The sequence below is a fragment of the Canis lupus genome, chromosome 22 (assembly GCF_048164855.1).
Source record: "Canis lupus baileyi chromosome 22, mCanLup2.hap1, whole genome shotgun sequence".
Taxonomy (NCBI): domain Eukaryota; kingdom Metazoa; phylum Chordata; class Mammalia; order Carnivora; family Canidae; genus Canis; species Canis lupus.
Window position 1 is genome coordinate 10020594 of NC_132859.1, and position 27573 is coordinate 10048166.

At 46.1% G+C, this 27573-nt stretch overlaps 1 protein-coding gene and 1 long non-coding RNA gene across 2 annotated transcripts in view; both read right to left on the reverse strand.

Annotated features, from left to right (window-relative positions):
- The window catches only part of LOC140614424 (uncharacterized), an 89262-nt gene extending 75769 nt beyond the window's left edge, over positions 1–13493 (reverse strand). The window contains exon 1 of the long non-coding RNA XR_012015286.1: positions 13264–13493. This is a non-coding gene — a long non-coding RNA (uncharacterized lncRNA). The remainder of the gene's footprint in view (positions 1–13263) is intronic.
- A 7281-nt stretch (positions 13494–20774) lies between these two features.
- Positions 20775–25785, reverse strand: ZIC1 (Zic family member 1). The gene is made up of 3 exons (XM_072792353.1): positions 23973–25785; positions 22223–22386; positions 20775–21545 (listed from the first exon to the last, which is right to left on the reverse strand). Exons 1-3 carry the CDS (start codon positions 24952–24954, stop codon positions 21348–21350), a joined length of 1344 nt encoding a protein of 447 aa, XP_072648454.1. The 5' UTR covers positions 24955–25785; the 3' UTR covers positions 20775–21347.
- Between the last annotated feature and the right edge of the window lie 1788 nt (positions 25786–27573).

Below are 27573 nucleotides of genomic sequence, written 5' to 3' on the forward strand. Positions count from 1 at the left end.
CCCAACATTGGAAACATTATAAAATATAAGAAAATATTCTCAATGGTGAATCCACTGCTTTTAATTAAAAAGTATGAGAAGGCTAAGACCAAGACTGATTCTTAACTTTGCAGGATTACTCAAATCCATATTAATTTGCGTACTTTCATTATTTAATTTTAAGTTTCATCACTCTTAAGGCTATTCTTTAAAATTTATTCAGCAAAAACTCCTTAATCCTGCCATACATTCCCATCAATTAAAACAGCTGTTTTCATTCTGGATATTCCAAATTCTTGGTCAGAAGAGTTTCATGTAATATACTACTAATAATAAAGCACATAAATCTATGATTTTTTTCCTTTTTTATAAACTTGAAAAGTTATTGTTCCTTACATTCCCATATGCATTCACTAGTGGAAGAGAAAACAGTGGGGTTACAGGTAGACTAGCATGAGTCACACATTAACATCAGCCTGTTTCACTATGTCCCAACATATAATTTGAAATATCCAAAGGGAGTAGGTGACACAAGTGTGAGCCTCCTATCACACCAGTCACTGACCCAGAAGGACATCCACAATAAAAGCATCTATTGCATTGTTCCATCTCACTTAGTATTATGTCATTTATTATTTTCTGATATTTTTTGTTTCTTTGTTTCTCTTTATTTTTCACTAGAATATGGTTCCATGGGTGCTAGAATCCAAGATGTCTGTTTTGTTCCTCACCATTTCCCTAGCACTTTAGAGTATTTTTGCACCTGGCACAAAACAGGCACTCAGCAAATACTTGTGGGAAAGAATAAAGGAACAGTTTAATTATCATACCAAACTAATTCCCACTCCAGCACCTTTAGACTTTGTCTTTCCTTAGCCAGAATCCCCTTCCTCTTGTTCTTCTCAAGACTGTTTCCTTCACATCATTTAGGTCTCAGTTCAAATGTCAGCTCCTCAGAAAGGCCACTGATTACACTAACCTCTCCACCACTCAAGGCCTCCCTATCACACTATACTGGTTTAGTTTAAGCATAGCCCCTATGACTCTGAAGTTCCCTTTTGTATGTACTCCTTCCATGTTAACTGTCACTGCCCCCTCCCCCCACTAGAATGTAAGTTCCATGAGGAACTTCGACTTACCACTGCATCACCAGAACTTAGAAGAGAGCCTGGGACTCAGAAGGCATTCAATAAATATTTGTTAAATAAATGAATGAAAGGTTGAAAACTGCAGTTTCATTTTCTTTTAAAGATTTTATTTATTGATTTGAGAGAGAGAGAAGAGAGCATGAACAGGGGAAGGGGCAGAGGGAGAGGGAGAAACAGGCTCCCCGTTGAGCAAAAGGCTTGATGCAGGCTCTATCCAGGGCCCTGGGACCACGACCAGATCTGAAGGCAGATGCTTAACTGACTGAGCCACCCGGGTGCCCCGAAAATTGCAGTTTTAAAATATATGCCCACACATGATATCACTGTGCTTCAGTATTAGGCAACAGACAACAAACTAAATTGCTATATGTGTAAATACTTTTTGAACAATTAAAATTTCACATTGAAAAAAATAAAATAAAATAAAATAATAAAATAAAATAAAATAAATAAAATAAAATAAAAATAAAATAAAATAAAATTTCACATTGCATCTAGATAAAAGATTGACAAATTATATTTCTAGGTGTATTTAGAATCCTGGTTGGATGCAAGTTGCTTATAATCAGTAGCTTGTTCAACTTGGACTATCCTTACTTACCAGTTTCCAAGAGAGAAAATCTTTCTATCTTTCCTCACATAGACTAGAAAAGGAAATTGCCAAGAAGACTTCACCACAATTAAACTACAACTATTCAGGGGATCCCTGGATGGCTCAGCGGTTAAGCATCTGCCTTTGGACCAGGGCATAGGCCTGGAGTCCCAGGATGAAGTCCCACATGGGCTGCCTTCATGGAGCCTGCTTCTCTCTCTGCCTGTGTCTCTGCCTCTCTCTGTGTATGTCTTTCGTGAACAAATAAATAAAAATTAAAAAAAAAAAACTACAACTATTCAGATTTGGCAAATATATGCCACTGTCCAATGTATTTGTGTATACAAACAGACACAATTCCTAAAGGAAGAAAATGTTCAATTCCAAATAACCAACCAAAAAAATAACCCAAAACAAATAAAACAAACAAACAAAAAATCTTGCATGTTTTGCTTGAATTTAGTTCCACTTTGTAACAGATTCAGATCTAAGAGGTGGAGGAGAGGAGAATCCCTCCTCTGGGGCCGAAAAATCACAGTTAAAATCATCTCAAGCCATCGGTTACTGCATTGATCCATAATAGGCAGACTGGAATTCTTAATTATGGAGACATTCACCACTAAGCCAATTCTTTGTTTTTTGTTTTTTTTTTTACGATAGTTACACACATACAGAGAGAGAGAGAGAGAGAGAGGCAGAGACATAGGCAGAGGGAGAAGCAGGCTCCATGCACCGGGAGCCCGATGTGGGATTCGATCCCGGGTCTCCAGGATCGCGCCCTGAGCCAAAGGCAGTCACTAAACCACTGCGCCACCCAGGGATCCCACTAAGCCAATTCTATATTATGCCCTGCAGTCCTCCCTCTACACTACCATTGCCAACCAATAGGTGGGCACCTGTGAGATCTCCCTTACACTCATCACTTTCTGGAAAATCTTATCTAATTAACTTCATTCAGTCAACCATTAGGACAGACAGTCAAAACAGATAAAAATGCTTACCCTCATGAAGTTTATGTTCTAACTACATCCCATTTAAAGATAGGTAAAAATAAATAAAAATAAAGATAGATTAAAAATGAAATGATGAATAGCAGATTTTTGATAAAGATGAATATATAGAGTCATAGATTCACCAATAGATACAATGGTTGGTATGTAAACACATAGTTATCCTATATCTCTCAGGGCACTCAGAATTATATCACTAAGAAGTATGTTTGGGATATAAATCAGATATGTTGCTTTTGAATTGTTTTCCTGTAACATTATGTGTGCATGCTATCCTCATTATGGGCTTCCCCTGAGCAGAAAATGTGTTCTTCATTTTCTTTGTACTATGTTCAGGGGGCAAGTTGTACAGTGCCCCCAAATAGACTATGAGTTCATTAACTGAGTGTTTGTTGAATAATACATTACATTTATAAGGTACTTTTTAACTTTTTAAAAGGGACTTCCAAGCACATTATCATTATTAATATCATGTACATATTCTTACTCTAATGCTAGATCAAGAAGACAGCGATTACAGTAAGGATAATAGTCATAACACAAGAAGTATGTTTGAGACCACCAGCCTTGTTTGCTAAGAATCTGTCCAAGGTTGTTGTTGTTGTTTTCTTTTAGTTTTTTGAATCTCTGTGAAAGTCCAGACTCTAGAAATCACAGGCACCAAGGAGGTTTTAAATCTCCAGCAGGAGAAGCAGGAGCAAGAAAACAAACTTTGGGCCCAGAGAAAAATTCAAATCCAAGGGCACAATCTAGGGTGTTAGTCAATGACTTTTAAACTTCACTTTGTTAAAGTGTAGATTCCTGATGAACACCCGTTTAACCCATAGTTTCTCATTCCTTAGATATGAAGTTAGGGCCAGGAATATGAATTTGTATAAACATCCCTCAAATGATTCTGATCCATGTCCTCTGAGACGCACTGGTCCAAAGAGAGCTTACCTGACTGCAAAGGCTGGGCTGGGGATGGCTAGTCAGTTCAACGAATGGCTTCCAAAGCTGGGCTTGGTACCAGAGGTCTGTTACAACAGGCATAACACAGTGATAAGAAGTGCTTGCACAAGAACCACGGCTGCTAAAGCTGTATGGACCAGGCTCTAGCCTCAGGGAGGAAGGAACTAGAATGGCTTCTAATGCCCTAATCTCATGGTACTGTCTAGGCTGGTTTGTATCCTTGGGGAGATTTGGGTCCCAGGCAGGAAAATCTAGCATAGTCAGAACATAGAAGAAAACTATGACAGAATGACAATCCGTGGGCAGGACAGGCTGAGAGGAAGATAATTTTGCACTTTGAAGGGCTTACTCATCCCCATCCCCAGTATTCTAGATCTGGCTAGAAAATGGAGAAGGGAAACATAAGCTAATACTGGAGGCCCACTATAAAAATTCAAATCTGAAAATCATAATTCAATCCAGCTTCTATAAGGAATGACATTATGAGGATGCTGTGCTTTCTACCTCCATCAGAGATGACCCAAAAATGAAGTGTGAAGGGCAGATGTGTTATGGAAGGACAAAGAATGAGGCAGGAGTTAACCCGGAACTTCAAGAGTCTATATTTCGCACTAGAAAGATAGATGGCACAGCATTATGCTATACCAAGAGTCTCATTTTAAAATCTATAGCTATCATTATTTTTCCCCACACACTAAGAGAGGCTCTACTATAATCAATGCACAAAACAACAACAGGTAGAAAGTAACAAACAGATCTTTCCACTGATGTTGGAACATCCTGACAAACATTCAAGTAACTCCAAGTTTAAATTATTAACTTACATCTTTGCTGGCAAGGTGCTATGAATTGATACCTAGTATATAGGGGTATATGGAAAAATATTAGCATTTATTTAAACCAAAGGGAGCATTTTTACATATGTAAAAGCCAACATTGAAAGAGGTTCATTGGCTTCTCCAAGTACACACTTGGGCAGTCAAGGATGAAGGAAGCAAACTTTTGCCTTTTTAATTTTAAAGTCCAAACAATTTCATTCTGCCTTCTGATTTATCTGCAGATAGATAGATAGATAGACAGACAGACAGATAGATAGATAATAGGTAGATAGATAGATAAACAGACACTTTAGTGGAGTTCTTCCTGACTTTTTATCTTTTTCTTTTTGCTAGTTTATTAAGAAAAAAATAAATATATACAGAAATAGAGAAATTATTAGTCTCAAGTACCCATTACCCTGCAATAAAAGTCTTGGTTTGTATAATCTCTCATACCCACCCCTCATCCAAGGTTATTTGAAGCAAATTCCAGATATAATATCATTTCATCCATAAATAGTTTAGCATAGACTCTAAAACAGCTCTCTTTTGAAAAATCAACAGAACATATGGTTTCATATAACTTAATGAGATAAGGAAACAATACATTTAAATCACAGTGCATAAATTCATATTTTTATTATATCAATAATTAAGGGATTGCCTTCAGTGGTATAAAGCTGAAACTCGTTGCATTTAAGTGATAGTTTTTCAAGTACAGTGATTTTTCCATACCAGTACAAGTTCATATGATTTTTTTTTCATAAAAGGAATTCCTAGTCATCACATTTTCCCCAAATCAGAAACTTTTGAGTGAATTATTCCCACTCCATTATGAGTACTAGACTCTGGAAATTGTGAGATTTCCCACTTGAGGCTTCCCTCGTCATTGATTATGATGATAATCAACTGAATTATTCTTTTTCTCTTGATAACTACAGAGCTCTTGATTCCAGTGGCTAATAAAGGCTCTGGTATTGGAAGCAAAACTGTTAAAAGGATCGAGAACAGCAACCCAAAGCTCACACTCAAAGCTCAAACAGTGTTTCAGAAAAACATACTAGTTGCCTTGAAAGAGACACTCTGCTTTGTAGCAAACATTAACTACGTATTAGTTAGGTAACAAATATTTGCATATTAAATAATATTATGTCTAAGATGTGCTTCAAAATAATCTTGGGGGAGAACAGTGGATGGAAATACAAACTGAATTGACTATAAGTTGATAAATGCTCAAGTTGAGTGACAGAGATTTATTAAATTGTTCTATTTTAGTGTATGTTTGAAATTGCTCAAAATAAAAACTCTTTATAAAAATGATAAGAAATACGTGAAAATGACAAAACAACGTCCTCAAACACACTTTTTGCAACCCCTCCTGCCTGAATCAACTCACCCAAACAGCTAGCAAGTACAAATCAAACTGCTCTGGGTTGTGCCACTTTCCAATTGACCCAAAGAACAGCAACAAAGAAAAAAACAAAGCAGGAATCTGAATAATATATAAACTGACCAGTTATTTCTAATTCTTTGGTTGGTTATCAGTTAGTCCTACTTAGAGCTTCTAAAGTACTTAAATGCAGCCTTTTCCAGAAAACATGAATTATTCCTCGGTTTCATAGGGTGACTATTAAATGTTATAAAGTGGATATAAAATTTCCTTGGAAAATACTGCCAGAGAATCATGTCAGTCTTAGGGAAAGGGAAAACATATGGCTTAATATTTCAGAACAAACAGAAAATTCATGAAAAATTAGCCATATGCTGACACCTTTATAGTAAATATTTTCAAAAAGGAATAAAAATGAACAAAAGAACCATAATAAAAATAAGAAAAAGATTTATTTGTTAGTGACATGGGAATCTGTACTTAGATCAAACAAATAATAGTAAAGAGAGAAATCCTGTGTAATTCTGCAAAATGGAAACATCGTGGTAAGCAGAAGTGTCCCCTTTTGAGATATTTGCCTGGAGTTGTCAGAACTTGGTCTCTGCTTGGTCTGACCCACATCAACCATTAAAATGGACACCCTGGTTGCTGAAAAGCTCTGACCAGTCCTAGAGCCCAGCATTCACAAAGCTTAAGCCCATCAAGGGAGCCCAGGCTAGCTGACTACAGATGGGCACTTGGACAAAACTTCCCCCAAAAGACAAAGGCCTGGCAAGGATTCAGGCAGCGAGCTCACAACACCACCTCCACCATCCTGAGAAAGGTCTTTTGATAATTCCATATTACCTTAGGTTCCAGAGCAAGGGAGAGAAGAGAATAGGGAGAAGTAAAAGGGAGAAAGAGAGCAAAAGAGGACATGAAGGAAAGAGATGGAAAAATCCGTGATACGATATTTTCTGATCGTCTAAATCAGCAAGTGACATCTTATATCTTCTGAAGAGAATCAGAAAGTTAAACATTCTGCAATCAGTTTTGTTTATGCCTCTCTTATAACAAATACCCTATTTTTTACTTTATATTTTGACTAACTGTATATGTCTCTCGTACTATATTCCTGGATGGAAGAAAGCAAATGAAATTTATTTTTGAAATGCCATAGTCTCCATAACAGTAACTATACTTCTCTTTAATGTTTGTCGGGTTAATTAATTAATCAATCAATTGGTCTAGTCAAGTGCAGTTAGCTGATAGGTAAGCAACAAGCAACAGCTGCAGAACCTGTGGATTGAATAATATACTCAATATATTTAGCTCTTCACACTGAACTATCGAGGAGAGTGTGCAGGGGCATTGTGTTTTTTTCCTCTTATTCGTGTTACTTTGCATAGTGAGATTTGTATAGCCTTCAGTTCATTAATACATATAGCAAGCATATTTTACATCTATTTGCATATGACCAGAACTTAGTTTACATTTCCCAAATTCACACCCTGAAACAATCGAATTTAATAGTGTTTCCATCTCCTAAGCACCTTCTGCCCCTGGTTTTTGAAAATATTCTTTGTAGTTCATGTAAACAAAACACTGGAAATGTATTTTATTTCCTTTTCAAATTAAGAAAGAGAAAAAGATAGGTTCCCTGTATCCTTCCTTGTTTTATGGAATGCATATTTCTGAAACAGGACTCTCAGAAAAGAAAACCTTAACAATGAGGTTTTATAATTAGTTGTTAGTTTATTTCATTTATATCCAAATCAGTTAAGAAGCTTTCTCTGATTTAATTTTTTGTCACAGATAGAATTCTACCTTTAAAAGTTTTTTTTTAAATACATAAGCAAGATTAAGTGAAATCACTGCCTTGAGGACTATATAAAAATTTAGTGAGCATCTTGTCTAGGGCATTGATTTCACAAGTGAAAAAGCTAAAGTAAGAGCCAAGAATATTAACTGACTTTACGAGGTCAGCAAATGAAATCATGATTGAAGCAGCACAAAAATCACATAACCTCCATAGATACTGTCTAAATTGTACAAATCACTCATTTGAAGATGTACACATACACACATAATGACCTTGAAATGTGGCCCTTCGATTCAATTATTGCCTTACATCTGTAAATATTTATTGATTCAGGAGCTATAATAATATTAGCTGACTTTTTAAAAATCTAATGAATATCCTAGGGTTTTTCCCAGCCAGGGTGTTGTATACATAGTCTGGAATATATCTTAGGCCTATAAATTTCAGCCTGTTGTACCAAAAATAGCAGAGCTCTCTGGAAAGATTTATAGTATATAAAAGTAGTAGTACGTAAGATGAAAATAGCACCAAAGTTGTTAAATACCAATTAACTGTTGTCCTCAACTCTAAATCCTTTTTATTCCAGCTCACACACATTTTTGGAATTTTAAATACAAGTCTAGATATAACAAACCATAAAAGTAGGTAATAATCTTTAAAGAAAAAAAATGTTAGACCTTGGACCTCTGTTTGTTTTTATTTCCCCAAGTGAGGTTTCTTTTCATTTTTCTTTTTGTGTGCAGGCATCTCTTTTCTAATATGTTTAACACATAATCTTGGAAATTTTTATTGATCCACGCTTGTGGAATTTCGTACACTTACTACTGTGAGTGTTCAAACTTTTTAAAATTCTCCTTTGTAAAGATTTTACTACTGCAAATTTATTTATAAGTTGTATAAGAAGGAGCTCCATTTTCACTCATATTTTACAAAATAATTATTGCACACTTCTGAGGAATCTGTATATATCTGTTAAATGTTTACCATATAATTATTGGTTAAAAATAAAATACTAATTTGTGAATAAAAGATCACCATCACAGTTCTGAACCAAAAGCTGCCTGCAAGCTCTAAAACTTCCAAAAGAAAACTTAAAGTTCAGTCAGTTGTTTTTCTGTCTGTGAAACACTAAGCAAATTACCTGCCTTCAAAGTACTTGTCGGGATATTTCTACCTCCTATAGGTAGAACTACAGAGACTTTTCATTCTGGCCCTGTGGATACTGGCAAATACATTTTATATTCATATGTATGAAGAATATTCTATATTTTTGACAGACGCTACTTACTAGTTTTATGCGGTGATACATGTGAGCTTTATTTTTATGTGCAGAAGCTTTCAAACATCTAATTCAACAGGAGAATTTCAAAAAAGTTATTTATGACAAATAAGATATATTCAAGAAATTTAAATTTATGGATTATTGGTCCCCCTTATATAAATATTGTCTTAAATCGAATGAATTTTTAATTTAATTCTAATATCACTCTGTTCTTTTTCCAGAAAATCACCTCACATCACCTGTGGAATTCCGTCATATATGGCATGAGGTGGTTTTTTTTTTTTTTTTTTTTTTTTCCTTTTGTGGAGAAGAGCCCAAGAGAGAATTCGCACCACAATGACCCTGCTGTGCCCTATGTTTATTCGGCAGTAATCCTCAGGGGAAAGATTTTGAAAATGTATTAGAGCTAGAACCAAGAATTGGTGTTATTTTGAAGAATTTAGTACGGCTTAAAATTCTATTTTAAATCAGATATTATACGTGTAACTCCTTTAAAAACAAAAGAGAAAAAAAAAAGAAAAGCTGCGTTTGATGTTACAAATGAAAGGTTTTGTTCCTGATACCAGAGTGCACTATTCATTTATCTTGGCCCTGTTCGTGTCGGTGGAGGTTTTTTCCCCTCCTTTTTGCTCAACAACAACAATAATAGTATCAGATCTTGGACTCAGAATCTGACCAAATGGAAAGGATGGTGTGAACGTCCTAGACTCAGCTTTATGAGGCAATGCCCATACGCACACCCACCCCTTTGGTTGATAGGAGATGACTAAGCTCCTCAAGCTCGAATCTACAGGGAAGTTGTAGCCATGCAGTTCCCACAAGAACAAATATTGGCGCTTCCACCAAGAATCCCCCAAACCGGTTACAAAGTGAGGAGCTCAAATCTACAAAAGGGTGGACCCAGGGAGCAGATGAGAACGCAGGAGGGTGCGAAGGCAGTAACTAGGCTTTGAGAAACCCAAACATTTACTGTCTGTATATATATATACAGAGACATAGAATAGAGAGAGACCTAGACATACAGAGAGAGAGACATATATAGAGAGAGAGACAATAGTAAGACTTTATGGGTACACGTCGCCCCTGCCTGAATACTAATAGCCTAAGCTTTCTTTGCAACATTTACCGTCTAATAATTAATGATGCCCGCACCGGGCGCCTGGTGGCCAGGGCTGGGGTTCGGGCGACCGGGAGCCCCTGACGTCAGCAGCAGCACGGCCTGCGTCAGGTCCCCGGGGTGGCCCCGATGGAGGCCAAGGGGGCTTTGGGGTGGGAGCCCGGGGCAGCGCTCGCTGCAACCCCAGAGGAGCGAAAGGGGCTTCCCTCCAGCCAGCCAGAAAGTCCCGTCGCAGCAGAACCTCCGCGATCGGTGGCTCCGGGGCGTTGCGGGTACCCCCGACCCGCGAGCGCTCCTGCAGGCCCGCACCCCTGCGCAGGCGTCCCGGGCTAGACGAGGGCAGAGAAGGGGGCCAAAGAGACCAAGAGCAAGTCTGCAAGCAGCGATCGCTACCCCCCCCCCCTTACACTCTTGCAAGAGTCAACGTTACTCTGTTTCCACCGACTCCCCAAAGTGGACCTTAAACAATGAAACAGACGCGGCGCTTCTACCTCCGCTTGACACAACTTGCAAGGTGGTGACCCCGGGGCGCTTCCCGCCCGGGCCCCGGGAGCTGTGGCCGCAGCCCGGGCCAGGAGGGTGCTGGGACCCGCCGCTGGGGCAAAGTGAAATCGACCTCGCTGCTAACTGGCCACAATGTTTCCTTTCTCCTTTCTCTCGCAGCCTTTCCCTTCCCTCCCCATTCTCTTAACTCTTAGACCTCCTTTTGCAACCCTCCCAAGCCTGAGGGGTTCTCAAGTATTCGGAAAGGTGTGATTTTTCCTAAGAGGCCAGGACGTCTACCGTCTCGAAAAGGGTTCGCTCGGCGCAGTGGTCCTGGTCCTGAGAGTCGGAAACCCAGAGTTTGGCGAGCCATCGGCCTGTGCGTGGGACGCATCTACAGAACTCTTTCTGGAGCAAATCCTGGGGCTCTCCTAGGCCCTGTCTGGATTTCTCCTACGTAGTCTCTCCTGGAGAATGACTTCTCTCCACCGCCCCCCCCCCGGCCCCCAGATTTCTTATTTTTAAACTATCATTTTTTTTTCTTTTTTAATGAGAGTCAGTGCCCTTCTCGTTTAATTTTCCCATCTTTTTTCCATCTACACTCAGAGGACACAGGGGAATGCAGATAGAGCCTCCCCGAGCAAAGAGAGGAGGCCAAAAACGGTTTCGTGTACGTTTCCGCCTGAAATAAATTCGGGTCCCGGGAACCGCCCCCGCGCAGACCCAGCAAAACCCGGCGGCGGAAGCCAGCGCCCAGGTGCAGACAGCTGCCTTTGCCCCTGCGATGCTCGCCGCAGGACAGCAGCGTGAGGAAGTCGGCCGGGAGAGGGTCTGGAGGCAGGGAGCAAGAACACCATTTCGCTTCGTCCTCCCCCTTGCACGCTCAGAGTGGCTGGGAACTTCCACAAGGGCGAATTTCCCCCCTCCTCCCCTTTTAGCGGGCTCTGCTCTTGGGGGAAAGAAAAGCAAAGGATTATCTGGCCCTGTCCCCCCCCCCCCTTTTTTAACTTAGAGCTTCAAAGTCAACTTCCATAAAATGACACCTTTCCTGAGTCAGTTAATAAATACCGCGGGAACCACCGCACCCTCCAAGTGGCCGCAGCCAAGTCCCCTAATCCAGCCCCATCCGTGCGGCCCGGGGAGCTGCGGGTTCGGCCGCGGGCGCTCCAGGCCAGCGTCCTGGTGGCCAGCCTGCTCTCCCTTTCTGGGCTCCAAAGTCTGGAGACAGATTGAACCAAATCAAATGGAGGGACGCACCAACTTTGAAACGGTTTTAAAATCTGTGACTCTTTCCTCCTTGAGTGCCCCGCAGCCTGGCGGATATAAGTTGTCATCCTCTAGTGTCTCCATCGGGTAAACCGGTAACTTAAAAAAATCTATGAATCTCAAAGAGGAGTCCTTGCCATCACTGTGCCACTGCCTTCACTGGCTCGCCTGGTGTCAGGATTTAGCACAACAGAATTCATTAAAACGAATGATTAGCCCTATTTATAAGCATTTCCTCAAAGTGGCGACTTGGAAGATTTCAGGAATTATTCAAGGAAGGCTTTGGGGGTTTATGCTGTTCGGGTTTTTTTTTTTTTTTTTTTTTTTTTTTTTTTTTTTTTTTTAAGGAGCTAGGAATGTGTCTTTTTCTGGGTGTCCTTCACTGCCCTTTTCAGGCAGCGATTGGCCCTTCTGACATTTGGTTAAGCCTCGGGACTTAAAAAGATCATTTCCTCGTACACTAATTTGAGCAAAATCTGGATTCAGAGTGTGGGTTTACACGCCCAGCTCGAATGTCTAATGTATCAAATCCTCGTTAACGAACGGCCCGCTCCGTGGCCGTGTCAGCCAAAGGTCAGCCCCGTGCAACAGGGCAGCGCGGTTCAAAAGCACTCTTCCAGAGCCCTGCCTACCCCTCCCCCCAAAAAATCCATCTTTCACATTTCAATAAGCGAGCACACGGAGTTCCAACAAGCAATAGCAAGGCTGTCGGGCTTTCTTTTCCTCCTTTCTTCACGGTAGTGACATGCAAACGACAGTGTCCTAAGGCAACTACTGAAAAATTAAGTTTATTTATTTATTATTATTATTGGGGGGGGGCGGAGCAGGGGAGGGGTAAGGGAGCCGGGTTAGTGGACAAGGTAATTGTCGAAACGTCCTCCAGAGGCACGTATATTTGAGAAGCGTGACTTAGAAATCTTCACTCAAAATAGCACCAACCTCGGCGGAGACTTCACAGCCTTCAAATGGAAACCATGAGTAAACTTTGTTGCAGACCTTAAGGGATTAGAAACTGCTTTGGGGGAAAGGGACGGCTCTCCTCCCCGGCTACTATCCCAACACACGCACGCACACACATGCACACACGCACATGCACACACGCACATGCACACGCACACACTTTAGAGACCAGCGGAAAGCTCCCGCTGCAGTGGTAGCTCTTGGAGTCCACGGGGACAAAGAGGATCCAGGAGGGCCAGGCTGGACCCTTGTCGCTCCCGCCTCGCTGGGGAGCCCCGCGACCTTCCTGACTACCTTGGGGTCCCCGGCGGCGGTCACGCACAGCGGCCACAGCGGCCCGAGGGGCGCGGCTGCTCCGAGTCAGTCCAAGTTCTCGGCGCGCGCCTCGGGCCACGCGCGTGCACGAAGCCGCGAGCCGGGTCAGCTCGGGAGGCGGCGGGCGGGGTGGAGGGAGAACGCGACTTACCCAGGCTGGGCTCTAGATTGCGGGCAGGGTTGGCAGCAGGCGCAAGCCGGGCAGATTAGTCCGTCCTGCCGGAGACGGGCTATGGGGGCAGGGGCGAGGCGCGGGGAGGGGCAGGGGAGCGCCTGTCTGGCTTGGGGTCCATCTTGGCCCCGGCCCGCTCCCCCGCCGTCGCCTCCGCAGACTAAACTCGGACTGACCCGGGGGAGGCCGCGGAGCCCGCCTCGCCTCCACCAGGCCGGAGCCTGCGGGCCTCCGGGGCTCTGGCGCCGACCCGGGGGCGCGGTGGGGGTGGGGGTGGGGTGGGGGTGGGGGAGGCGCCCCCACTCCCCGGCCGGGCACAGAGCAACCACGTCCCAGCACGGACGCTGGCGGCCAAGCCGAGCAGCCGGGCGAGTCCGTCGCGCCGCCGGCCGCTGGCTCGCAGACCCCGGCCCGCTCCCGCCCCCGCCCCTCCCTTCCGCCAAGCCCCTCGCCAAATGAAAAGGGTTCTTTGGGCCCTGGCCTTTTGGGGAGGAACGCAGGAACCCACGCTGGGGTTGAGCTTTCTGCTCAGAGCGAGGCCCCACACAGGTCTTCATCCTAAGCTTGGAGCCCGTGGACGCTAGGTCGCCCCCCCCCCCCCCAACACGCGACACATTCGAACACAAAAGGACCCAAATCGCCAAGGGGTTCTTGTGCGCTGGCTCTTATGGCGAGGGTGGTGGTGGGGGGTGGGGGTCGATCAAGGGATTCTGCGCTCTGGACCAGACGCTGGGCTCTCTGGCCTCTCGGACGGCAGACAAGAGAACCCTCCAGCTCCAGCTCCAGCTCGTTAGGCCAAGCCCCGGAGTGTGGGGGTGAGGGGCTGCTGCCAGGCTGCTGTGGGTCCAGGTCCCTGCGGCTCCTCTCCAGCTCCGAGACCTAGAGCCTGGGAAAGACGGAAGGCCTTGTCCCGGCGGGAACCTTTCCAGAACCACTGGGCCGCACCCTTACGCTGAAGGCTTGCAGAGTGGTGGTGTCAGATGAGATGATGCTGTGACCCCCGGTCAGACCTGGGAGGGTGTCGCTGACCCTGGGTTCCGCTGCACTGACACTAGGCCTCTCCCGTGGGCAGTGGGGGGGAACCAGAGGGATGGGTGTCATTCAGTTAGAAGTAAAATCCAGAGGGGGATTGGAACCTGCGGGGGGGGGGGGGGGGCATTATCTGATGACACAGGACCTAGGATTTTGACTAAAACCCCCAAAGACAGAACTCTATATAGAGGCCGGTCTGAAAAGAGAATGATCCGGGGACCCTCCATCACTCCTCCCCTTTGTTTACAAGTTGGTCACTCCACCAGACAGGTTATGCGCTCGCCCTGGAACTGTCAATACATGGGCCACAAAATATCACGCCACGTGAAGGACCCCCAAGAATGTCACCAGCGCCTGGACTCCTGATCTCTGTCACCAAATCCTGCACTTTCGCGGTCGGCCAGGGCAGTTACTCGGCCGACCCGGTTTGAGTTTAACAGAAGTTCAGCAGCCCCTAGGCATGCGAGCTGACAAGGGTTACTTGGGAAGAGTCCATGATAACCTTAGAGCAAGCTGGTGCTGGCCCCCAAATGGGGAAGTAGTGGCTAGGGACACGGTGGGGGGGGCGGGGGGAGGAACCAGGAGAGCCGAAAGGAAAAAGGAGGGCGAGACAGACAGACAGGGGGACATTCAGGCCTATATCTGGTCAGAGAGAGTGGGCGCCAGGAAAACCTCCGCTGCCCGCTTCTCTCCGCCCCTCATCTCAGACCTGGGCTCTGCCTAGGGGCCAGGTGCGCGGAGGGTACTCTTCCCCTAGGCTCTAAGGGCCGTGATGGTACAGGGTGCCAGCTGGCGGCCTGGGAGGGGCCAGGCCAGGGGGCTTCGCATGGGCCTGGCCCGGGGCTGGGGCTAGCGCACGTCGCAGGCCGCGACCCTCGGGGGAAGGGAGGCTCTGCTCGCCGGCTCCGCTCGCGGTTCCGAGGCTGCGAGCACGGGCTGGAGCCTGTGCTGCTTGCCTGGCTTTGTGAACTCACTTAAACCGGCGCGGTTTGAAAACAAACACGTGCAGCGTCCTCGCCGCACTATTTTGGCAGCCCGGCCAGCGGCTTTCACAGGCCCGAGCCTCTGAGAGGTTCCCCAGCAGCCCGCGTGGGCAAAGGCGCCTCCTGCATATTCATCAGCACGTGGAACCGCGGGCCGCGGGCCGCGCATGCGCACTGCCCGCCCCGCCGCAGCCCGGGCCCGCGGCAGCGGCTTGCAGAGCGCCGTGCGGGGCTGCGGGGTGGCGCCCCGGGCCCCTGGGACGCTGAGCGCCCGGCCTTCGGTGGGGGTGCTTTGGGGAAGTCTTCCTGTTTCGCCACCACCACCCCCCCGTCCCGCCACACACGTCCACCCCAAAAGCCCGTGTTTATATATTTTCAGGCAATTCTCCAGGACAAAAATCTCCCTTGATGCATAGACTCCCCCAACCCTATCCTTCCTCCTCTTGGCTTTACCCTCCTCCACAACTCCGTTTTCTTTGCGGGGACACTAGGATTTGCCCGGATAGACAGAAATGTTTTAAAAAGGAATGAGGATGTGAGCTGCTCTCGCCCTCTTTGCGTCCGTATGTTTTCTGTAGCTTAATGGGAATTGTCACACAAAGGATAGATCTGCTAAGGTATCTGGCCTTCAAACGCCTGGCGGGTGTGTTCTGTTTCCTAAAGATACGATTCCCATATGTGTATATCCACGTTGATAGTTGATTCTTGTGTATGCTATAGGTGAACAGATCACTAAGTTTCACAACCGAATTTCCCTGCATATACTAGAGATGCCCCGCAACCCTCAGAGGCAAACAAAATACTGTGGACAGTTGACAGTCTTTATGTCTCTAGCATCTTCATGGCCAAATACTGTCATTTCCATACTAGATGGTTAAATCCTATTTTTTTTTTTTATTCTTGAAAAACCCACCTCCAGTATAGCATCAATTGGAAACTTCATACTGTTCCTGCTCCTTGCTTTAAGGTGGAAATCAAGGTTAGGAACTAATGCCAGAATTCAACTTGCATGGTAAAAATAGTCTCTGGTTTGGCTTGATCTTGTTTCCTCTTGCTCAAGGAGAGCCTCTGGAGCAACCAGTCTTGTGTAGATCAATGGAGAATATTGCCCATTCTCTGTGTATTTTACACCATTGTATTTGCAATAAACTTTGAAGAGAAGACTCAAATGACAGAAAAGACATATCATAGGAGATTACTAACACTTCTCTTATTTCTTGCCCCAAACTAGTGATTGCCACTCAAAAAAAAAAATAGATTGCTGTATAGTTACCCTTATAAAGTACTACTTTCTTTATCTAACCAATTTGAATGGGCACATATTACTGATGGTGAATGAGATGGTAAAAAGCTGAGAGAGAGTACCATGGGTAATGTGAGCCTTTAGTGGTTAACTGGCATGGGTGGTATACACCTTTTCATTACCACTCTATTTTCAAGAATTCTAAAACCAGAGTGATATCAACTGTGACCATTTTTATGAAAACAACACTTTTCTAATAGGAACACACGGTTCTAAGAACTACACTTGATGCTAGGAGGAGACGAGAACTTTGTACCTAGAGAGGAGAAAATAAATTTGTAATTAGTATTTCACGTCAAAAAAAAAAAAGAAATCTGAATTGAGACTGTCTGAAATCTGATGGTTTCATATCTAGTGCACAAGTAATCAAAAGCATAAGCTCAGTGTCCTTCTTTGGAGTTTGCCAGACCATGCACTGTTACTCCCCAAACCATCTTAAACTGATGCTGCTCTTTAAGGACAAGGGCCTTCTCAAAGCTGCTTCCTGGAAAGAAGTATGTTTAGGTACTAACCATACCAGCACTGATTCAAAGGGGTCCAACACTACTTACTATATCTTGGCCTCAAAAAGGGGATGTCTGGAAGGTTTCAGAACTATGGAGTGTAGTTCTGTGGCCAGCCCTTTAAAAGTTCTGAGAAAACTTCACAATCAACAAATAAAAACATCTAAATGCCAGGCCCATCACCAAAGAAGGTTAGTGCTATTTTCATTGTCAGCTAAAGCAAAAAAAAAAAAAAAAAAAAAAATGATAAGCATATGGGCCAATTGAAAGGTTACATCTTTCTTTTGGAGGTGGTTTGCTTCTTAAAGGTTAACTTGAATGCTTGACTTTAAAAAATCAAAATCATCAGCTGCAAATGCTTAAAGCAGTTGGGGGTAGCTTTTGAAGAAGAAAACAAAGGATCTGAAATGTTTGAAAATTACTTAACCCCCATATAAATGGTGCTTGTATATTTATATGCTTACTCTGTAAATGTACACACACACATACCACAACTCATTTCTCTTCATTTCTCAAATATGATTGCTTGTACTTAGGCATTTTTTGTTGACACAATATAACTTTTTAATAACTTCTCAGCTGTTTTAATCATTTCATAGTATCCAGAATACAATGCAGTGGAAATATGAATCAGGATGGCTTTCTGCCTAAACCAAAATCCACAGCTACACACAGAAACCAGCCATTTGCAGCATCTTCAGCTCCTGCTAAATAGAGTCTAACAATATATCTCGCTGTTCACATTCATGTATTTCAAAACCTAATAGCCCATGAAGAAAAGTATGAAGAATACATCTCAAGAAGCAGACATTAAAGGTACCAGCAAAATAATAGACTACATTTAAGTTTGAAGCATTATTTTAAGCGACCTACATCATTAATGACTTTTTCTTTGTGGTGGGTGTTGGAGAAGAGAATGCATAAGGGCCATTGGCATAAATACTGGCTTCTACTGTAAAAGTTCCTTTCCTATGAGTGAGATTATTCACAGACACACACAGTATTCCTCAAAATTTTTAAAAAATTATTTGGCCTTCAAAGCCAAAAAAAAAAATAATGTCTTAAATGTGAAATAGTTTTGAAGTAAATATTTACTCCTAAAATTTATATTTAAAATATCCTACTTAAATCATGTATCATAGTATACTTAACTATTATACAATGACATTAAAGTGAAAAAAAAATCACCAGAAACATAACAAATAATAACACATTTATATTTCCAAATTTGAAGTAAACTGCTTTTAAGAATGGTCCAAAAAATGCACTGATTTACTATCTTCTTAAATGTACTTACAAAGTTAAAAAGCAGTGTTGTGATTATTATGATTATTATTGTTATCATAAATACTCATATCAGGATCCCAGATATTCTGATGTCTATGGGAAAGGGAAGGATTATTAATTGAGGTGTTTATCTTTCTTTCCCAGAGAGATGGAACTATCTTTATTCCTCTATTTTTTAAAAAAAATATTGGACCTAATGTCTAGTGCCAATTCAAATACGACACTGTTAATCAATCTGAAACCTCCTAAGCCAACTGGGGCCAGCCTTTGGTCTCACAAATTTTAGGAGCTAGCAGAATTTCTTGTTTAGGTTTTCAACTTCCTTAAATCTTGCCAAACCTTGCAAGGTGGCGCTCTTTTCATGAAAGGTTGATATTTACTCTTGTAATCACAATAGTATTTTTTAAAAAGTTAAACACCACCATCTCCAGTTTTTCATGTGCTACATAAAGTGCAGACAACCCCCTCCTTCACCAATAAAACTTTGTTGGCCAAAAGTGACAAATACAAATGGCAAGATATAAAAAGACATGTCAACAAAGGTTTTTTAAAGAGAATTTAACATTGTGATTTTGTAATTGGTCAATGTTATATTCTGAAAAATTAATGTCTCTTTGAAATGGATGTGAGTATCTTAAGGGGGGGGGGTCTCATACTTTTGCAAGGTTTCCCCTCTTACTTTCCTTCTCAAAGTCAAAATGGCCTATGATTTCCTGAACCCACACAGTATATTGAAAAAGCAAGTCCAGGTTCGTCCATGTCCACAGTGAGGTCAGTTTCTGCCTCCTGCTCTGACACTTGCACACCCTTGCAGCTACAGCCAAGGCCCTGATTTGTGATCTCCCCTACGTTGTCTGCTTAATGGGGCGATCATGCAAGCTACAACCAGAGACAAAGAAGCTCGCGTTCCTACCAGCGCAGCTAACTTCGAAGGAGCAGCATAGCTTGCAAATCTATCAAACTAAACTGCAAGAAAGACAATCTGATTTAGAGAAAAGGCGTTCTGCTACAGTCATTAAGCACAAGTAATTTAGATTTTTTATATTGTCTCCTCATTTACAAATTTACTGTATCAACGCCAGCCAATGGAACGAATTTCTTAAGTAAATGAGAAATAAATAAAAGAGATAGAAAGATAATCAAATTACATAAAATAATTCTCTTCCCTAGATGAATTTTTGAAAGAACTAATAACAGTGGCAAAATTATAGGAATAATAACATATCATAGGAAGTAATTAATTTAAATTAGCATCACGTTTGAAGAAATATAAGTAAAACGCTTTATGGACGTTTACTTTTGTACAAAGAAGGAAGGTCTGTAAAAGCATGCATCAACATCCTGAAATTAGTTATGGCCATAAATGGTTTAATTGAAGACAGCAATTTAAAATATGATATTGTAAATCTGCAACTCAGTTTCAGCCGGGGGAATTTAATTTGGGGGGCAGAGGAACCCTGTGCTTCAAGTTCATTTGCAACACTGCAGAGTGAGCCCCTGAGCTTCTGACAATTCACCTACATTAATATTGATGTCGCCTGTGCAATCTATTTCTGTTATTTTTATGGTTGTTATTCTACGTCTGCAAAGGTCATTTAAATTATACAGCGGCCGAAAATTTGTTTCATAAATTTTGATATAAATACTAATTACACCCTCTCGGAGAGCCAGCAGGGTAGCGTTCATTTATCACGTTTATACGACCTGCGATGACAGAAAGGGAAGGCGATTGAGAGTGGAAAGCTTTCCTCGAGACCCACTAAAGCTGGCCGAAGAGGCAGCAGGTTGCTGGGGGTGAAGAAGAAATTCCTACCACAATCACTGAGATTTAAGAATCTTTAATAAGGTACGAAAGGTTACCAAACAGTTCTGGAAACTAAAGTGTACATACGAGTTTTTCTAGCCATAAATATTGAATAGCTGTAACATGAATAAACCGGCCCTTTACATGCGGATAAATATGGAAACTAGGAATTATATACATTATGTGGTTGTATCTTTTGCCAAAAGCAACGGACAGTTATAGTTTATATCTTTTTTAATATCACTTTACATAAACAAATGGAACAGTTTGACACGCAGATCCAGGCTCGTACTATACGAATTCTTGACAGGACGTGAAACAACATTTTACTGCACTAAAGTACTTAGACTTTGGGACGAGAAATGTTTGCACTTTATACAAAAAAAAAAAAAAAAAAGTCACATTAATACCAATAATATTCTGTTAGGTCGACGTGGAGACTGTAATCGTACAAAGTAATTCACATTTTGGTACACATTTACTAGAACATTCTTGCCATTCAGTACAAACAGTTGGCTTTCGGCCGCCCACCCCCCCTCCCCCTCCCCCGCCCGCCCGGCCCCTCCCCCCTCCCCCAATGCAAAGACCACAACGCCACGAACCCACCCGCCCGCTCCAACCGAGATATAACTATTTACAGAATCCAACAGTACAGTTTTAAGCTAATAATTCTGTATTTACAAGAATGCAAAGTAAAACAAAAACAAACAAACAAAACGGAAGCCCAGAGAGCCTGTTCGATTCCGACGGGAAACTGGCCCTCGGTCGGGGTTGGCAGCACTCGGTCGGGCGGCCGCCTTCTCCTCGACCACCCTCCCGCCCCTTGGCTACCAGACTTTTGCCAAAAAAAATAAAAATAAAAAAAAATAAAAAAGAAAGAAAAAAAAAAACAAGAAAGAAAAAGAAATAGAAAAAAGGAAAGAAAGGAAGAGGAAAAAAAGGGGGGGGGAAATTAAAGGTTTGGGGCTTTCTTTCTCTTACTCGGTCCTGGGTCTATTGGCAGGTTTAAAAAAAAAAAAAATAGGACTGCGGTGTCTGGGCGGGGGGGTAGGGGGGCTGCTTGATTCGCAGGGTTCATTCAGTAATATTTGTGTGTACGTGTGTGTTCAGTCTCTTAAATAGGGTTTTTGTTCGGTGTTTTGTTTCTGATTTTAAACGTACCATTCATTAAAATTGGAAGAGAGCGCGCTGTGGCCGGCTGTGTGGTGGACTGCGGAGGAGGAGGGCGACAGGGAGCTGGTGGTCGGGTTGTCTGTGGAGGGAGACACGATGGTAGGCGGCGTGGACGACTCGTAGCCGGAGCTGGCGGCGGGCGAAGGCTGCGAGCCCTGCGAGGAGGATTCGTGGACCTGCGGGGATAAAGCGGCGTTTTTACCGAGATAGAGACCCCGCGCGGCGGCGGCCTAGGTCGGGGCCAGGCGCGGCGCCGAGGCCCCTTGAACTCCGGGGGGGCCGGGCCCGCGGGACTTGGGCGAGGGGGTCCCCCTCCGCCCTGCAAGGGCGGCGCGCCAGGGGGGACGGCGCCCCCGGGACTCACAAAAGAAAAATCGACCCGGGAAAGGGAGCTGGGGCGGAGGCTGGGTTTGGGGCGGCAGCCCGCGAGGGTGCCCCGGGCCGCCGGCGGCCTCTGCTCGCGCAGCTGCGGTCAAGCAGACGCTCTGCCGACGCCGCCCGCTCCAGTGGCCGCAGCCCCGGCCGAGCCAACCCGCCGGGACCGGCCGCGGCTCCCCACCTGGGGCCCAGTTCGGTCGCGGCCTCTGTCGGGTGCGCACTCCTTTTTTTTTTTTTTTTTTTTTACTTTTATTATTAAACGGTAAACTTGGAACACCCTAGTTTGGAACGCCCTCGCCCCCCTCTGCAGCCCCCGCCCCCTCGGCCCAGCAGCACGCAGCACGGTGCAGCCGCTCCCGGCCTGTCTGCCTCCGCCAGCTCCTTGCACCACCCGGGCTGGCACTCGCCGCCCGACCCCGGCCGAAGAGCCGAGCGGGTCCTGGCTCGGGGCGGGCGGCGAGACCGCGGCGATTACCTTCATGTGTTTGCGCAGCGAGCTGGGGTGCGTGTAGGACTTGTCGCACATCTTGCAAAGATAGGGCTTGTCGCTCGTGTGCACGTGCATGTGCTTCTTGCGGTCGCTGCTATTGGCAAAGCGTCGGTCGCAGCCTTCGAACTCGCACTTGAAGGGCTTCTCCCCTGGTGCGAAAGGCAAGAAAGAGAGAAGTCTGATTGCAACAGATCCTGCGGCTGTTTTTAAGTTCTTTAAATCGTGGGGGGTGGGGGAGTGGGGAAATCAAAACAGAATTAAAAAGGCTGCAGCTCAGTTAGTACTTTGCGAGTTCAAGAACCCGGGTCTTCAACAAAGTCTTATACCTGCGGTGGAATTTTAAATATCTGAACTATTTTAACTCGTAATCCAATTGGATCTAAATGATTATTATTATTATTATTATTATTATTATTATTATTATCAGCGGTGGTAGTTTTTCTAGATCCCAGAGTGGCAGCCTTCCTGGCTGCTGGTTTTTCTGCCCGCGGCTATCACAGACCACTTCGGGCGGCTTCTACCTAGCCCTTGCTTTCTAATTTTCACTTTGCGAGCAGATTCTCCTGCTGTTTTGCTCTTCTCTCCTCCCCCTACCCCCTCCCCGACGCTCCGCACCCCCCTCGTCGCCTCCTCCACCCCTCCCCACCCCCTACACACACACACACACACACACACACACACACACACTCACATTTTATAAGGTAATCTGGGCCGAGAGCTCGGCGCTGCAAATCCTTCCCTCACCCTGGCATTAAACCCCAAAGTTCCAAACGCGGTTCACAGCAATCACCCAGGCCAACCGGAGCAGGGAAGCAAACAGGACTCCCGGCCTTGCTGGCGCTCGGGGCCCCGGAACGGCCTACCCGACGCAGACCACAGCCTTGAGCTCGCGCGAACTTTTCTCTTAACTGTTCCCGGCCGGCCTCTTTTTCTTTTTAAAGGCCAGTGGAAGGTATCTGGTGTTTCGAAAACTATCTCACTGCATCTAATTGACAAAAAGAGACTTCTCAGCCTTCCATCGACTCTCCTAACTCTTCAAGCTTCCTCAAAAAACCAGTCACTACTCAAATTGGGCTCTTTAAATATGCATAAGCCTCCAAAAGCCTCCTCGGGCGCAACTTACTTGCTTTCAATACTCCCCCGGCCCTCTCCCCCCCCCCCCCCCCCCCGGCCCTTTTTCGGTTTTTGTTTCTTTCTCTGCGCCTCCACGCTATCTCCTCCGATTTCCTTAGTGCCTTCATTTGCAAACGTCTTCACTAAGGTGCCTAGCGAGAGAGGTGGGCCAGAAGCAAATGTTTAGATTTGTCTGCAGCTGGAGCGGCTGGCGCCTCCGCCGCCGCCGCCGGGAACCGGCCACTTCTCCTGGCTTCGCGCTCACCGAGGACTCCACAAAGCTACGTTTGTCTCTCTGCTCTCCCAGCCTTTCTTCCTTTCTTTCTTTTTTCTCCAGTCCTCATTAAAATAATCTATATTCCCAGATACGTCTTGGAATGTCCGATCTTCTCTACACCTCTTCATAATTTCAAGCCTCAAACTAAAATACAGCGCACACTTTTCACTGCCTGCCTGCTGGAACCTGACGCCCCAGACCCAACCGCGGCCCGGTTTGTGCTCCCCGGCCCGCTGACTTGTGCATTTCGGGTCCCAGGCCCAGGATGCGGGGGGGGGGGGGTGGGGGGGGATGCGGGGGGGGGGAGGAGGGGGGTGCGGGGGTTCGAGAACAGCGGTTTCATACCTGTGTGCGTCCTTTTGTGGATCTTTAAGTTCTCGGAACGCGCGAAGACCTTGCCGCAGCCAGGAAAGGGGCAGGGGAAGGGCTTCTCGCCCGTGTGCACGCGGATGTGGTTGACCAGTTTGTATTTGGCTTTGAAGGGCTTGCCCTCGCGCGGACACTCCTCCCAGAAGCAGATGTGGTTACTCTGCTCGGGTCCGCCGACGTGCTCCACGGTGACGTGCGTGACCAGCTCGTGCATGGTGCTGAAAGTTTTGTTGCACGACTTTTTGGGGTTGGCCAGCTGCTCGGGCTCGATCCACTTGCAGATGAGCTCCTGCTTGATGGGCTGGCGCATGTAGCGGAAGAAGGCGCCGGCGCCGTGATGCGCGGCCATGTTCACGTTCATGGGCCCGTAACCGTGCAGCTGCGGCGCCGCGTAATGCTCCGAGCGCGGGCTGGTCACCTGGCCGTACTGTTCGGGCCGCGGGTACATGTCCCCGGAGAAGCCGAGCCTCATCTGCCCGTTGACCACGTTGGGCGACGCGTGGCCCGCCGCCTGCTCGTGAAGGCCGGGGAAGAGGAGGTGGCCCGCGGCGTCCGTGTGGCCGTGCGGGCCCCCGAAGCCTCCGGCCGAGGCCGCGAACAGGCTGTGCTGAGCGCTGGCGGCCGCCGCCGCGTCGCCGAAGCCCCGGTTGCGGAACAGAAAGTCCCGCGTGGAGTTGAAGGCTGCGCTCGAATAGGAGCCGACGTGGCCCGGGTGGTGGTGGTGGCCCAGGGCCGCGGCAGCCGCGTAGCCGGGCGCCTGCGACGTGAAGGCCGTCTGGCCGGCGGAGGCCAGCTCGTGCGAGCTGGGGTTGAGCTTGAAGGCGCCCATGCCGTCGGCGAACGGGTTGATGCCCAGGCCCACGTCGCGCTCGGCCACGTCGCCCGCCGAGTGGTGGCGGGACGCGCCGAAGGTGGTCACGCCGATCGCGGGGTACTGGGGGCCGGCGTCCAGGAGCATCGTGGCTGCTCGGGGCGAGCCCCGGCCTCCCCCGCCCCCCCCACCCTCGCCCGCCGAGGAGGGAAAATCAGGAGGAGGAGGAGGAGGAGGAGGAGGAGGAGGAGGAACGGGAGGCGGAGGAAGAGGAAGAAGAAGAAGAGGAGGGAGGAGGAGTCGACCCACCTCGCGGAGTCCTAGCCCGCAGGCAGCGGCGCCACGCGCCGGGACGCCCGCCCGAGCGAGCGCGGGGAAGCCGGACGGCCTCGGGCCGCGAGCGAGGCGGGCTCCGGCGCCCGCCAAGCAGACCCCGCCGGCCGGGTGCGCACTTTCTCGCCGCTCAGTCTCTGCCGAGAGGACCTTGCGTCAAGGCTGCCCAGGGAAAGGCGTGGAGCATCTCAGCCCCCCAAAAAAAAACTTCCTCCCGGATTTGTAGCATAGAGGAATGTGAGCGCCGCAGCCGCGACTGCTCGCCCTTTCTCCGCCTCGCGCGCCGCACGCCCCTCCTTCCTTACTTCTCCACTAGCCCCTCGCCCTTTCTTTTCTCTCTCTCTCTCCCTCTCTCTCTCTCCTCTCTCTCTCCTTTCTCTCCAGCTCGCCTTCTCGCTCCTTCACTCTGCTTTTTCCCCCTCTGCTTTTTTGCGGAAAAAAAAAAAAAAAAAAAAAAAGAAAGAAAGAAGGTGGGGGGGAGGGAAAAAAAGAAAGAAAGAAAAAGCCAAAGAAAAGGCGCAAATCATGCACAATATTGTCTTTTGCGGTTTATCTTCCTGGGGAGAAACTTTCACCTCCTCAGCCGGGCGGTGAGCGCGAGACTGATAGCAGCAATCATTCCTGCAGATAAATGAATTGAAAGGACGACACCGTCCCCCCCTTGATGAATGGGAGCAGGGGGAGGCGTCACGTGCTGCCGACGCGGGCGCCCATTGGTGTGTCCGCGCTCCCCCCGCCCGCGGCCGCCGCGCCAACGGAGGGCGCGCCGAGGCGCCGCGCGCCGCTCATTGGCCCGCCCGCCTCATCAATCCCAGGTATTGTAAAGCGCTTGACATCCCCTTTTGACAAACAGGGCTGCCAGGAGTAGCAACTTTTTTTTTTCCTTTTTTTTTTTTTTTTTTTTTTTTTAGCCAAATTTTTTCCCTCTCCTCATGGAAAAAAATGTTTTGCCACGATTCCTTTTCCTTCTCGCAGCCACACACACTCTTTCTTCTCATCCCTCTCTCGCTCCCATTCCCTCTTCCTCGCCCACTCCCTCTCGCTCCCTATTTCCATCTCTACCATCTCTCTCTCCTTTTTTTTTTTTTTTTCCCTCCCTCTCTCTCTCTCTCTATCTTGTCCTTCATCAGACCTGCACTTAGCTGAGCCATTTAGCTACTCGGGGCGTTCTCCGAAGAGTAGGAGGTGGGGATGGGGCTGGTAAACACAGGCACTTGCAGAATGTCCCGATTCAGCAACTTTCTTTTCTTTCTTCTCCCCTTTCCCCCCACCCCTTCAAGGGCAGCCAAGGAGGCTTTTGTTATTTGCTCCTTTTGAAGTTTGCTTCTCCCTTGCCTCGTCCCCCTCCTGTTCATAATTTAAGATCTCGGTAGCACACGGGCACTCCGCTATCTATTTACAAGAAATGTGATTTCGCAGGGTAAGCGGTTGCCTCGATTCTCTCACTTTTATCGAATCAATCAGGCTCCCTGCGCCCCCCCTTCCCCTCCCCCTCCCCCGAAAATAAGCACAGGTGGATGTGAGCTCTTAACTTTCCAGGTTGTTAAGGTGGCATTTTTTTTGTGTGTGTGGCAAATTGGAAACATTGTTGCCCCTTTGGGGTTTTTTCCCCCCCCTCTCCTGTGTTCTTCTTCTTTTTTCTTCCTTTTCCCTAGTCTCCCCGGTCTGCCCCCCGCTAACCCCCTCCCTCTGCACCCCTGTTCCCAACCCAGGCCCCTTTCATTCAGGTAAAACTGTAAATTTCCCAACGCGCCATTGTTCTTCAATACTGCCCAAAGCTCTCTAGAAATCCCCGAATACTTTTTTGGTATTTAAATCCCCGATAGATAGGACCAATGTAAATTTTGTGACATTCAAACCTTTTCTGGTTCACAAATCAGTCACCCTTGTCACAGTTATTGAAATTCCGCAACTCGCCACACCAGGACGGTGGAAAAAGCGGGCGCGGTCTTTGTTGCCGACCAGGCTTTTGATCGCCAGAGAAAATTTACTTACCTTCAGATGAGTGAGCAGAAAAAGAAATAACACTCCCTTTGATTTAGTTAGGAAAATGCAGACATTTGGATTCAGTGCAAACATACAACACTCGCTTGTTTTCGCGATGCGGCCCTCGATTAACCTGTCTTTGCCCAGCGCAAAGTCTATTCAACAACTGCGCGTAGTTGCTTTTTGTCCCGTCCACAAAGAGCCATTGACTATATATTAAAATGATTGTTGAAAGGTAGAGGAGTATGGCACTTAAAAGCAGGAAAAAAAAAAAATCCCTGTGACTCAATCAATTAAGGCGAGCAACATTTATGCATTTCAAAAAATGCACGCAGATGCGGGGGGTTGGGGGATGAAGGTTGCATTTCTCGCAGCTCTGTTTAAAACCCAACAGCCCGGGCCGAGGGTTTAGCTGAAGCGTCTGCATATTCATTAGGTCTAATTATT

Coding starts and splice junctions, on each gene's coding strand:
- ZIC1 (XM_072792353.1), bottom strand. CDS start 24,954: ATGCTCCTGGACGCCGGCCCCCAGTACCCCGCGATCGGCGTGACCACC. Junction 22,387..23,972: donor CCACAAAAGGACGCACACAG/GTATGAAACCGC, acceptor CTTTCGCACCAG/GGGAGAAGCCCTTCAAGTGC. Junction 21,546..22,222: donor CGCTGCGCAAACACATGAAG/GTAATCGCCGCG, acceptor TTATCCCCGCAG/GTCCACGAATCCTCCTCGCA.